The 13,552-nt window shown below is 40.8% G+C and overlaps 1 protein-coding gene across 1 annotated transcript in view; it reads right to left on the bottom strand.

The window, feature by feature from the left end:
- LOC109846428 (bifunctional cystathionine gamma-lyase/cysteine synthase-like) overlaps positions 1-5,863 on the bottom strand; it is a 72,055-nt gene extending 66,192 nt beyond the window's left edge. Inside the window, exons 1-2 of the mRNA XM_020415663.1 lie at positions 5,716-5,863; positions 4,910-5,037 (exon numbers count right to left, since the gene is read on the bottom strand). Of these exons, the coding sequence (XP_020271252.1) occupies positions 4,910-5,037; positions 5,716-5,799 (212 nt within the window). The 5' untranslated portion in view covers positions 5,800-5,863. The remainder of the gene's footprint in view (positions 1-4,909; positions 5,038-5,715) is intronic.

Here is a 13,552-nt window from a genome sequence, read left to right as displayed (position 1 = left end):
TGTGGCTAAGTGTTTTATATGTTAGCAGATTAAGGCAGAACATCAGAGACCTGCAGGAACCCTACAGCCTTTACCCATTCCCGAGTAGAAGTGGGCAGATATTTCTATGAATTTCATAGTAGGGTTGCCTAAGTCAAAGAAAGGAAATGATTATATTTGTGTCATAGTGGACAGATTGACTAAGTCTGCACATTTCTTACCAGTGAGGACGACTTATACGGCAGATATGTATGTGAGGATCTTCATTCGGGAGATTATTAGATTACATGGAGTCTCGGAGATAATTGTATCAGATCGGGGCTCAGTCTTCACATCTTATTTTTGGAGGAGTTTTCAGGATGATTTTGGCAGTCAGTTGTTATTTAGCAGTGTTTTTCACCCCCTAGACAGATGGTCAGACCAAGAGGGTGAATCAGATCTTAGAGGACATGCTGAGAGCGTGCATTATGAATTTTCAGGGTAGCTGGGAGGATCACATCCCACTGATTGAATTTACATATAATAACAGTTATCAAGCTACCTTCGGGATGGCACCGTATGAATCTTTGTACGAGAGACCTTGCAGATCACCCATAAGTTGGGCAGAGCCAGAGGATAGTCTATTTATTGGTCCGAAGTTAGTTAGACAGACCACGGAAAAGGCAGCATTGATTCGAGAGCGCATTCTTGCAGCCCAGAGTCGGCAAAAGAGCTATGCAGATAAGAGAAGACGACATTTAGAGTTTCAGCTCGGAGACTTAGTTATGTTGAAAGTATCACCGATGAACGATGTTCAGCGTTTCAGGAGACGGGGGAAGCTTGCCCCGAGATATGTTGGTCCTTTCCGGATCATCGAGCGCATTTGAGCTGTTTCTTACATGTTAGACCTACTAGCATCGATGTCGAGTGTACATGATGTTTTTCATATTTTGATGCTTAAGAAGCATCTACGAGATAATGAGCAGCAGAGAGTGATTGACTCACCAGAGATTGAGATCCAGGATGACTTGACTACCGTAGAGATTCCGGTATGCATACTTGCTAGAGAGAATAAAAAGCTTATAAATAAAGTCATTCCATTAGTAAAAGTGCAGTGGAACCGGCAAGGAGCCGAAGAGATTTCTTGGGAACGCAAGGAGGATGTTCGTCACGACTACCCGTACCTGTTTGGACATGTATGATGTTGATGCTTTGATAATTATCATTTATCTATGTTGTTTAGACACAATAATATTTTTAACACATTTATATTTATCTTTAACACTAGAATGAGGATATTGTCACCTGATCCTTAATCATTTGAAACATATGGTATATACATGAGGGTTTCCTTGTTTGGTTTATTTCGCTCGACGTACCAATTTTGTTTGATTAGGGATTTAGGTGAGAATGTTTGTATTCTAAGTTGTTAACTTTAAATATCTTTGTGCTAATACTATAAGATGGGTGCAGAAGGTTTTCTATGTATGAAATACACCTTCTTAATGAGTTTTCCCAGTTATTAAGCTTTGTGATGCGACTACGGAATTTCGAGGACGAAATCCTCTTAAGGGGGGGTGAATGTAAAACCCTGATAATTTTTGAATGATATATTAATATGAGATTAATTATGATATATGGATATTAAGTATGATAAATATCATTAAATGGTATATGAGTATAATACCATGTGTTTTGAGTATGAACAAGTTCATACATGAGAGAGAAAAGAGTCGAAGCATGCACAATGGGTCGACCGTGACGGTCGACCGCGAAAACTGCAGAGTATTTTTGAATCCTGTTTTGAGTTGGTTTCAGATTTCTAAACCCATATTCATTTTCCCTGATATATATATATATGAGTTTTTCACGTTTTTCTCAGTTTTCCTAAGAACCCTAACAGCCATCAAAACCCCAAAATCCTAGTTTGATTTCTTGGAGAAGATTGGAGGCTTTCGAACGGGATTTTCTTGGTTTTTGGCTTTTGGAGTGGAGATTTCTTTCAACATTGCTTCTAAAACTTTTTTCGACAATCTCATGCGAGTATCATCTTTGCTAATCCCCCTTCCAGTTTTAAAAACACTTTTAAAGAGATTTAAATATGTTTTGTAGAGCCTAAATGACTAGATTATGAATAAAAGACAACTCGTTTGTATTATATGTATAAAGATTAGGTCTTTTTATGCTAAAAAGATTGAGAATGAATTTTACAGATGTATTTAAGATCTAAAGATGATTTTAAAACGTGGTTAATCTAAAGAAAGAAGTTTGATTCGTCGTTTTGAGCTTTAATGCATGTTTTAGGGTTTTGAATATAAATATAATGCATAAAATCATGGTTATATATGTTGATTTTGTTTCCAGATATTTCTATTTGCTATAACATGTTTGTATATAAGATTCATGAAGTTTTTACCATGTTTAAATCACAAAAACACGACGTGAACACGACACACACAAAAAATCATGGAAAACTAGATTTTGGGCTCACGGTCGACCGCCACGGTCGACCGCATGTAGGGCAGAGACCTGGGTAGTCTCTGGAGCCCGTCGCGGTCGACTGCCACGGTCAACCGCCAGTCTGATGTTGGCCTGTGCATGGTTTTGGTTTGATTTCTATTTGTCGAGCGTTTCTCTTGACCTTGTGATGATTAACTAGAATGTTAAAACTTGTTAAACATCTGGGATGATGGTGAACTTCAGATGCGGACACGCACACCGAGATATGTGCACTTATGCTTAGTTTGTGTGAATTAACACACTTTTGTTTCAAGATAAAATTTATAAATACACATGACTAGTATTTGATCTTTCACGTATCCGGAAATAGGAAGAAAAAATCTATTATCGCAGAACGATTGAGTAAGAGTATTAAAATACTGTTGTTATTACATGTATCCGGAATAGGGAGATAATAAATCCTATTGTCGTAGAGCGATTGAGTAAGAACATTATAAGAGTATCGCTATAGCACAAGATGATGCACACATAGATATTTGATCAGTTGTAAGTTTTACTTCCATGATAGATTACCAGCGAGTAGGGTATTTCATTTGAGATTTTGGCACACCCGTTATGGACGGCAGTTATATATTCGTTTTGGTTTGGTTGACATCCTCTTATATTAGAGCAAGCTACTCGGATGTAATTCGAGATGATGTATGTATTCTTTATGTTAGAGATTTGAGTATGTTTCCTCGACTATCTGTTTTTCATAGAGATCTATATGAATGATTTGATATATGTAAGTACTGACTCTATTTTCTTATACACTCCTACCCCCTTCCTCTGGAGAGAGGTAGTGATGATCTCGCTAGCGCTTTAACGCTCGTTGTTTCCCCTCTTTTAGTCAGCGAGTCCGACGCACGAAAAGTCGCAGGATGATGGGACTCCTTAGTTGTCCATTTAGCTATTTATTATACTTTGTAGTTATTGCAGAACTCCACATGTAGTTGATTATTTTCATACTCTAGATTGGTACTTTATTTTAGAGTTGAGAGCTCTTGTGAGACTTTGTTTATTTGACTCATTGCATTTGAGATCCAGTTTACACTCAGAGATATTTCTATTCTATTACAGTTGGGCTCATTCTTGATATTTCTTATGATTCTTCTGTGTATATCCAATGTTGCCTGTTTCTATTTTGCCTATCTGTACCTTCACCTATTTATTATTTCTACTAGAGAGATAGTGATTGTGATGGTGAAACATGTCGTAGCATGGTGGTTGGTGCTTGGAAGGTTTAACAATCTGGGTTTCATCAGAGACTGCAGCCTTGTGTGAACCCTGGGGCGTCACAAGTGGGGAGCGAAGACGTAGGACGGAAGGTCCAAACTCCGTGATCTTATTGTTTTTGCATAGTTTATATTGTCCTATCACATTTGTTTCTTTAGCTTAGATTGTTTATTTCACCCTTGTATTAGTTTATATATCCTTGCATATAATTCACCATATATCTCTTTGCTAGGACATATCCCTTTGCTCATATTGCTTATTCTTGCTCATAAATGGTTGTATATTATACTTACAAGAATATATTTGTTAATTAGTTTTAATTGGTATAAAATCGGATTAGATTAGCATAAGACCCTAATCACCCCCCCCTCTCTAGGGTCTAACATCTTGGACGACTCGAATGGCGGTACTAGTCGGTCCTCTTATCGAAGACGACTCGCCATAGGAGCCCACTCGACCAATTATTCAGCGTCTTGTGAGACGACTCGAAAGGCGTTACTTCTCGACCAAGTCACAGGATGACTTCATCCTCAAGCTTCCCCCACTGACAACGTGTTAATATTGCATTTAATGCTTGGTAGGCGCCATCATGCCTTTAGCCCCAATAGCCTTCATGACTCATCGGACCACGTTGGCACTGCCATGCCTCTAGTCAACTTGCATTTAATGCTGAGGTGATCTCTCCTCCACTCGCCGGACGACACGTGCAAAGTAAGTGCTGACACAACAGCCACGCTATGCTCATTTGTTGCCCTACTGTGCTCTGCCGAAGTGACCACTCTACCCTTCTTCTACCATTATAAGAAGAGTTACTATTCCAGATACCAAGGTAACTAATTCTAAGTTATTCTAAGCCATTCTTGACAATTTCTAAGCAATATCGCGCTTAAGAACTCACACAGTTCTTCATTATTTCCCCACTCAAGCTCACAAACGGACTGGATCGTCGGAGGAAGCACGAAGGAACAAAGCCCAGTCCTCTGCAAAATGTTCTTTTTGTAGACTTCAGCTACTCAACTTAGAACCAAATATTTAGGGAAGGGAGCGGCCCCTCAACAACCTCATCCAACCATTTTAATTGACTGTGTGATCATTGACATCAACATAATCTAAACAACTAAAAATGTGTATCCTGTTAAAACACATGTGTATGAAATGAAACTCAGATCGAGCGACTGAAATCATTGGTAAGAGTTTGAAAATATGACATGCAAACCTGAGCGCAGTACGGTCTTTTACTGAAGAAAGAGGTTGGTAGAACTCCATTTTAGCGATTAATCGAGCATCAACTCCTTCCTTTTTCGCTATATTTTTCAGTTCTATCAATGGTGTCCATCCTACAAGCTAGACATACAAGCAAAACATTGATCATCCTATTTACCATAAAATTAAGGGTAAATAACACTAAACCCCTATGAACTTTTAGTGTTTTGCAGTAAACCCCATGAACGTTCAAAATCACATTAAACCCCGAATAACTTTTGTAGAAAACCCATATGAACTTTTAAAAAAATTACACTAAACCCCCCATGAACTTTCAAAATGCCTTTTTATTTGGTTCTAATTTATGGGGTTATCTACAAAACTCAGAAAGTTCATGGGGGTTTTGTGCAATTCCTGAAAGTTCATGGGCGTTTAGTGTGATTTTAAAAGTTCATGGGGGTTTACTGCAACGCTGAAAGTTCATGGGGATATAGTGTAGTTTTTTAAAGTTGATCAGAGTATGGATTTTGACAATACTTGATAATCTTACAAAATGATCTCTGAAATATAATTGTATTCTTGGCAAGTAAAATGGTCACAGAAGTCATAATTCCAAGTTACCATCAAGATTCAGGCAAACTATAACATATATCTGACTTGGGTGATGCATCAAAATAGGCATCAAAAGAATAGCTGAAAGTAATTAAGAAAACATGATTTTTTTCATCTAAAATAGGAACAAGAACATCTAGATGAAGCAACCCCAAACCATAACAAAAATTTTATTTTAAAAATAAATAATACAAGCAATTTGTATACCTGGGTGATGTCTGAGACAATGTTCTCTCTATCACCATCATTATGCGCCGAAGCAAAAGAAGCTAGGCCTCTTCTAACTTCCATTTCCTTCTGGTTGTTGTTTCCTCAATTTCCCTCTCTACAGCGAGACCCACGAGCGCTCTATCTTAGAATTTATTATTATTCTATGTTGGAAAGTGATAATATGCACCAGCCCTGCTTTTTAACTCGCGGCCGCCCAACTCGCGGGCGGGTCTTGCGAGCCGCCCGCGAGTTGGGCGGCCGCGAGCCAAAAAAACTTTTTGGAATATGCACTGAAGCAAAAGAAGCAAGGCCTCTTCTATCTTCCGTTTCTTTGTGGTGTTGTTTCCTCAATTTCCCTCTCTACAGTGAGCCCCACGAGCGCTTTATCTTAGAATTTTCTATGTTGGAAAGTGATAATATGCACTGAAGCAAAAGAAGCAAGGCCTCTTCTATCTTCCATTTTTTGTGGTGTTGTTTCCTCAATTTCCCTCTCTACAGTGAGCCCCACGAGCGCTTTATCTTAGAAGGATGTTGATGGGCATTCATTTTTTGCTAAAAAAAGTAAATATTTATTATTAAACTTTCGCTGATTCATCTCTTGTTTGTGAAGTTGCACTAATTTCAGGTGTTGCCAGTCAAGGTATGCTAGTTCATGATTATTTGGTATTAGCATGGTAAGAATTTAAGCATTTAGTGTTATCATGCTAAATGTATTTCTTTTGATTGCAGGACCTGCGCATTGCGAATTGTCGTCCTCTATTGAACCCGAACCTTCATTTGACCCGAGTATTATGAGGAGCAAAAATTTAGAGAAAGCCTGGAGATCTCTTCTAGCAAGTTTCTTTCAAAAGAAGCTTCTTGGGGAGATGGTTATGGCAATGGATTTTGCTCTCGCGGTTAATGCTCTAGTGAAGTCTGTTGTTCAATTGGGCATACCTCCAAGTGATTGGATTTCACAATGCCGAGAGGTTGAAAAACTCCTTTTTAAAAATGATAGAATGCGCGCGCCTCTTCACAGTTTCAAGTTGCTAGAGAAGCAAAACTGAAAGATATCGAAATATGCTACTCGGTGCTTCTTGACCATGTGCTAGTGCTAGATAAGTCTCAATAGAAGGTGGAAAATACGGTGGCTGAAGTCGACAAATTGACGCATAAAAGTGAAGAAACTCAAAAGAAAATTTGTTAACTGCTATGAAAGCTGGGAGACAAAAGCATGCATACGAAACTGAGTTATTATCCGTCACCAAGGATGAACTTAGCAAGAAGCAAGAGACTGTCAGAGAATTACTTTGTCAAAAAGAGTGTTTTCAAAAGGCTAGGGAGGAGGCAAAAACTTCGATCAACTGATATTCCTTAGACTTCTTTTTGGATTTCAGTTTATTTGCTTTTCTTCTTTTTTTAGTAGATTATTACTAAGAAACTCTATCTGTCTCTCTCCTTTCTTTTCTTTTTTGAACATTTTGTTTGTTTTGCTTTCATTGCGAACAACTTTGAATAAAGTTATAGTAGATGTATTAGATAACCAGTGCTTTGCATGCATGCCACATCTCATATCGATTAGTAACAATATTCACATAGGTTTGTTGTTTTCGTTAAAGGATAAACTCAAACATTGTCAGTTTATTTTTTAAGTTGTTTGGAGATAAGAACTCTGATTAGTTTTCAGGTCTTAGAATTCTGTTTAGTTTAGTTTTTTGTTTACAGTTTGTTTTTTTCAGAGATTATTAATAGAGTTGTACTCGGTTAAAAGGAATAAGAGAGAAGGAAAATATATGATTAAGAGTTGATAGAAAAGCTCAATCTGTTCTTGTTTTATTTCCTCTTCTTCAGCAATCAGAAATCTGCACGTTTCTATCATCTGTTCTTGTTTATTAGCATTCTGTTTTTGTCAAATTGGTATCAGAGCTATGGTGAATTCAGGGAGTACATCGCTGGGGCAGATACCGTTGCCACGACTCACCAAGACAAACTATGATAACTGGAGTATTCAGATGCGTGCGTTGCTTGGTGCGCAAGATGCATGGGAAGTAGTCGAAGTTGGCTATGAAGAGCCGGAAGCAACGGCTAATCAGACTGTGAATCAGATAAAGGCGTTCAAAGAAACGCGTATGAAAGACAAGACCGCTCTCTATTTATTGTTTCAAGCAGTGGATGAGTCGGGTTTCGAGAAAATTGCTGGTGTGTCAACTTCAAAGGAAGCGTGGGACACTTTGCAGAAGGTGTTCATGGGCGCTGACCGAGTTAAACAAGTGCGGCTTCAAACTCTTCGAGGCGAGTTGGAGGCCATGAAGATGAAGGAGTCAGAAGGAATATCCGACTACATCACGCGTGTGCAAACAGTGGTGAATCAACTCAAACACAACGGAGAAACCCTAACCGAGGCAAGGGTTGTGGAGAAGATTCTACGGTCATTAATCGAGAATTTCGAGAACGTTGTATGTGCAATTGAGGAATCGAGAAATTTGGAAGATATGATTGTCGATGATCTCGCTGGTTCTCTTGAGGCACATGAACAACGGAAGAAGAAGAAGAAACAAGAGCTGCACGAGGAGGCCTTACAAGCTAAAGCAACTATCAAGGAGGACAAGGAGATGTACACACAGCAAAACCGAGGAAGGGGACGTGGCCGTGGAGGTCGCAGTTTTGGTCGTGGTGGAGGCCGCGGATGTGGAAATAATTATGAAGAAAAGGGCCAGCCGAGCCAACAAAATTGGCGTGGTCGAGGACGTGGTCATGGGAGAGGTGGCCGGTCAAATCGTTCAAATGTCGAATGTCACAACTGCGGCAAGTATGGGCACTACGTAAAGGAGTGCTATTCAAGTGTAGAGTGCTACAATTGCGGCAAGTATGGGCACTATGCAAAAGATAGAGGATGGGAAAGTATGGGCAAGTATGGGCACTATGCTACAATTGCTACAATTGCGGGCACAAACACCTCTTTGTGGAGATGCAAAAGATAGAGGATGGGCACGTGTCATTTGGAGATGCGTCGAAGGTTCAAGTCAAGGGCCGAGGTAAAATCTGTTTTTTTCAGAAAGATGGTAAAGAAGGGTCGATTGAGAATGTTTACTATGTGCCCGAATTGAAGAGTAACATCCTTAGCATGGGGCAACTAATGGAGAAGGGATATTTAGTTTTTATGAAAGACAGGATGTTGCATTTGAAGGACAAAACAGGTCGGTTGCTTGCACATGTGGAGATGGCCAAGAATCGTATGTTCAAACTCAACTTGAGAAACGTGCAAGAAAGGTGCTTGCAAGTTAACATGGAGGATAAAGCCTCGCTGTGGCACCTACAGTTCGGACACTTATATTACGGCGGCCTAAGAGAATTAGCAAAGAAGGATATGGTACACGGGCTACGAGACATGGATTACATCAAGAAATTCTGCGAGGATGTGTGCTCGGAAAACAAGCGAGGAATACTTTTCCAAAGAAGGCTGAATATCGTGCAAGGAGGTCTCTCGAATTGATACACACCGACATATGTGGTCCGATCACACCTAAATCATTTAGTGAGAAGAGGTACTTTATTACTTTCATTGACGATTACACAAGAAAGACTTGGGTGTATTTTTTGAAAGAAAAATCTGAGGCACTCGAGGCGTTCAAGAAATTCAAGGTGTTAGTAGAGAAAATGATCGGTCTTTATATCAAGGCTCTACGGTCAGATAGAGGCGGAGAATATATGTCAACCGCCTTCACGAGCTATTGCGAGGAACATGGGATCAAGAGATTCTTAACCGCACCCTACTCACCTCAGCAAAATGGTGTGGCCGAGAGGAAGAACCGGACTATTCTTGACATGGTTCGGTCAATGTTGAAGAGCAAAGAGATGCCGAAGAATTTCTGAGCAGAGGCAGTGCAGTGTGCTGTGTATGTGCAAAACCGCTATCCACATGCAAAACTGGAGGATAAAACACCGCAGGAAGCTTGGAGCGGACAGAAACCAACCGTATCACACTTAAAGGTATTCGGGAGTGTAGCCTACGTGCACGTACCAGATCAAAGAAGAACCAAACTAGATGATAAGAGCAAGAAATATGTCTTCATCGGTTATGACAAGAAGACAAAAGCTTACAGGTTATTCGACCCAATTGAAAAGAAGGTTGTTGTGAGTCATGATGTGCAGGTGAATGAAGAAAGCACGTGGGATTGGAATTGCCAAAAGGAGGTGACGCAAAAGGAAGGAAAAGAATCATCAATCGCTGCACAATAATCAAACTAACAACCCCTCAAGAATCTGATGATGAAGAAGAGCCGAGACAACCAAGGATGCGAAGTTTGCAAGACCTATATGAATCAACAAGCGAAGTACACTTGGTATGCTTGTTGGCAGATGCCGAGAATATCACCTTCGAAGATGCAGTGAGAGATAAGAAATGGCGAGGCGCGATGGATGAAGAGATAAGAGCTATCGAAAGAAATGAAACCTGGGACTTGGTGGAGTTGCCAGAAGGATATCAGCCTATAGGAGTAAAATGGGTATATAAGAAAAAGATGAATGTTCAGGGCGAGATAGAAAGGTATAAGGCACGGCTAGTTGCGAAGGGCTATAGACAAAAGGTGGGGATTGACTATGATGAAGTGTTTGCCCCGGTTGCGAGAATGGAAACAATTCGGCTTCTTATATCCCAAGCGGCACAATTCAGGTGGCTGAGTTTTCAAATGGACGTAAAATCAGCCTTTTTAAATGGTGTGCTTGAAGAGGAAGTATATGTGGAGCAACCACCCGGATACATGAAAGCCGGGGAGGAGAATAAAGTGTTGAATCTAAGGAAGGCGCTGTATGGGCTGAAGCAAGCGCCTCGAGCTTGGAACACACGAATCGATACCTATTTCAAGGAGAACGAGTTCATACAGTGTCCCCACGAGCATGCTTTGTACATGAAGAAAGAAAAGAGTAACCTATTGTTTTTTCTCTTTATGTTGATGATCTTATATTCATGGGGAATAATGAGGAGATGATAAAAGATTTTAAGGAATCTATGACTCAGGAGTTCGAAATGACAGACTTGGGGTTGATGAAATATTTCCTTGGTCTTGAGGTTAGACAAGGAAAATCTGGAATATTTGTGTCTCAAGAGGCATATGCAAAAGACATTTTGAAGAAGAACAAGATGGAAGAATGCAACCCAGTAGCAACACCAATGGAACTCGGTACGAAACTCTCCAAGTTTGATGGAGGAGATCAAGTTGAAGCAAACAAATACCGGAGTTTGGTTGGGAGTCTACGGTATCTCACCTGTACAAGGCCAGACATTGCATATAGTGTTAGCATAGTGAGTCGGTTCATGGAGGAGCCGAAACACTCGCATTTGAAGGCTATTAAGAAGATTCTTCGATATATTCGGGGAACAGAGTCACTCGGGTTACTCTACTCAGAGACAAACGAATATAAACTGGTGGGTTACTCCGATAGTGATTGGTGTGGAGATATAGATGATCGGAAAAGCACATCAGGATATGTGTTTTATATGGGAGACACGGCTTTCACATGGCTCTCGAAGAAGCAGCCAATAGTGACATTGTCAACATGTGAGGCAGAATATGTCGCAGCATCTTGGTGTGTGTGCCATGCAATATGGCTAAGAAATTTGCTCTACGAGCTAAAACTCCAGCAACACGAGGCAACAGAAATACGAGTCGACAACAAATCGGCAATTGAGTTGGCAAAGAATCCGGTGCACCATGAGAGGAGTAAGCATATAGATGTTCACTTTCATTTTATTCGAGAACAGGTGAAAGAAGGTAATGTGCGAATGAGTCATGTTGCGAGTCGGGACCAAGTGGCGGATATCTTTACAAAGCCGCTACCAACAATGCTATTCGAAAATTGTAAGATGATGATTGGAATGAAGGATGGAAAATGTTTGAGTTTAAGGGAGGAATTTGTTAAAGGATAAACTCAAACATTGTCAGTTTATTTTTTAAGTTGTTTGGAGATAAGACCTCTGTTTATTTTTCAGGTCTTAGAATTCTGTTTAGTTTAGTTTTCTGTTTACAGTTTGTTTTTTTCAGAGATTATTAATAGAGTTGTACTCGGTTAAGAGGAATAAGAGAGAAGGAAAATATATGATTAAGAGTTGATAGAAAAGCTCAATCTGTTCTTGTTTTATTTCCTCTTCTTCAGCAATCAGAAATATGCATGTTTCTGTCATCTGTTCTTGTTCATTAGCATTCTGTTTTTGTCAGTTTTTGTTTTAATGTTCTTGCAAAGGTTCCCATTAAAGAAATTGACCCTGGATGTCAAGAATTACAGATGTAGGCATATAAAATTGCTTATAGGTCCCTTAGCATAGCTCGGCACAAACTGACGAACCAACGAGGCGACGAGGTTGACGAATCGCACGTAAGCAACGGAATACATCCATTCGCGTGTGGAATCAAGCCAAGTGTTCGAAGAGTCAACGAGTCATCCAACCAAGGGCAGACTCGGACGAATCACGATCGAATCAAGATCAGTTTCAGACTCAAACTCAGAAGTGGATATACTGCCAAATTAGGTCAACAAATCGAGTCCAGACAAATCAACCGCACAGCCGAATCACGGACAAAACGGGAATAACGACAAAACGACGGAACCCAAACACCCTGAGTGTGGCCGAGCCACCTCAGCCCAGATCTGTGCCTAGGCACAGATCTGGGTGCCTATAAATAGGCCAAGGATGGTTCATTTTCAGGGTTAGAACTTTGAGAGCCGAAACTCTGCCGAATTGAAGATTGAGCTCAGAGTTTTGAAGACTTGAAGATTCAGATCTGGTTCTCGGCGAGCGTCCACGTCACAAAAGGCAGGAGTTCGAGAGAGGTAAAGATCAGATCTGAGATCTACACGAAATCACACTCCGGATCAAAGCTTGGCCTTTGATCCCGAGAATTAAGGGCGATTATTTCCTTGGTGAACTAATCCCCCCCGGCTATTATTTCCTTCACGAAATAATACCCGTCGAATCGTGTAGATCCGACCGGATCTAGATTGCGTGGTGGTCCACGGATTAACCCCGGCGTCGGCAAAAAACCCACACAAGCGAACGACCGCAAAACAGGAGCTCGCGATTTGTTCTAAAGGAGAAATTGTAATCTTTTTATTTTCTTTGATTTCGTTGTAACCGGATCTAAAAAAGACCGGATCTTTTGTAACCACAAGATGACAATTATTTCAATGAAAAAGATTCAATGAAGGCAATTTTTCCCGCGAACAATCTGGCGACCACAGTGGGAGCCACCGATCTCGCTGCCGAGATCGTCACGTCGCAGCCGCGGATTCCAATCCCGGTCGAGGAGGAGGTCGAGTATGAATTCGACCAGGCCAAGTTCGAGGAGTACCTTTCATCCTCGTCCGGATCAACCTCCCCCCGTAAGTCCAAGAAGTTCTCCTCCAGGAGAAAAGCTCGTTGGTTTGAAGAAGTTCAGAACGCCAACGAAACTCTCACCCTAGCTGATGCCAAAGTCGCGTCAGGTGAAGTTCCACCGACCTCCAACGAGGTCAAACCTGTTCTTGTCAACGCTTCTACTGTTGAGGGCGTTGTGACTCTCTCGAAGAGAGCCCACCAGAGGCGACGTCAACGCCTTGCGCGGCAATTTGCCAAAGCGATGGAGTCTACAAACGGAACCGTTCGACACTTGAAGAGCGGATTCACAAACGCCGCGCATTGCTTGCACAAGCAAAAATCCTTGTGCAGAAGGCCGAGGAGTTGAAGAAAGAAAGAATGGCCAAGAAGCCGCCATCAACCCGCCAAGTGTGGAGGCCGAAACAGCCTCCAACCAAAACTCAACCTCCGGTGAATCAACCAAAGTCACCGGTAATCCCAATAGCTTCTCCGGGAGATCATGCA

This window comes from Asparagus officinalis, chromosome 6 (genome assembly GCF_001876935.1).
Source record: "Asparagus officinalis chromosome 6, Aspof.V1, whole genome shotgun sequence".
Lineage (NCBI taxonomy): Eukaryota > Viridiplantae > Streptophyta > Magnoliopsida > Asparagales > Asparagaceae > Asparagus > Asparagus officinalis.
This window is presented reverse-complemented; position numbering and strand designations above follow the sequence as displayed.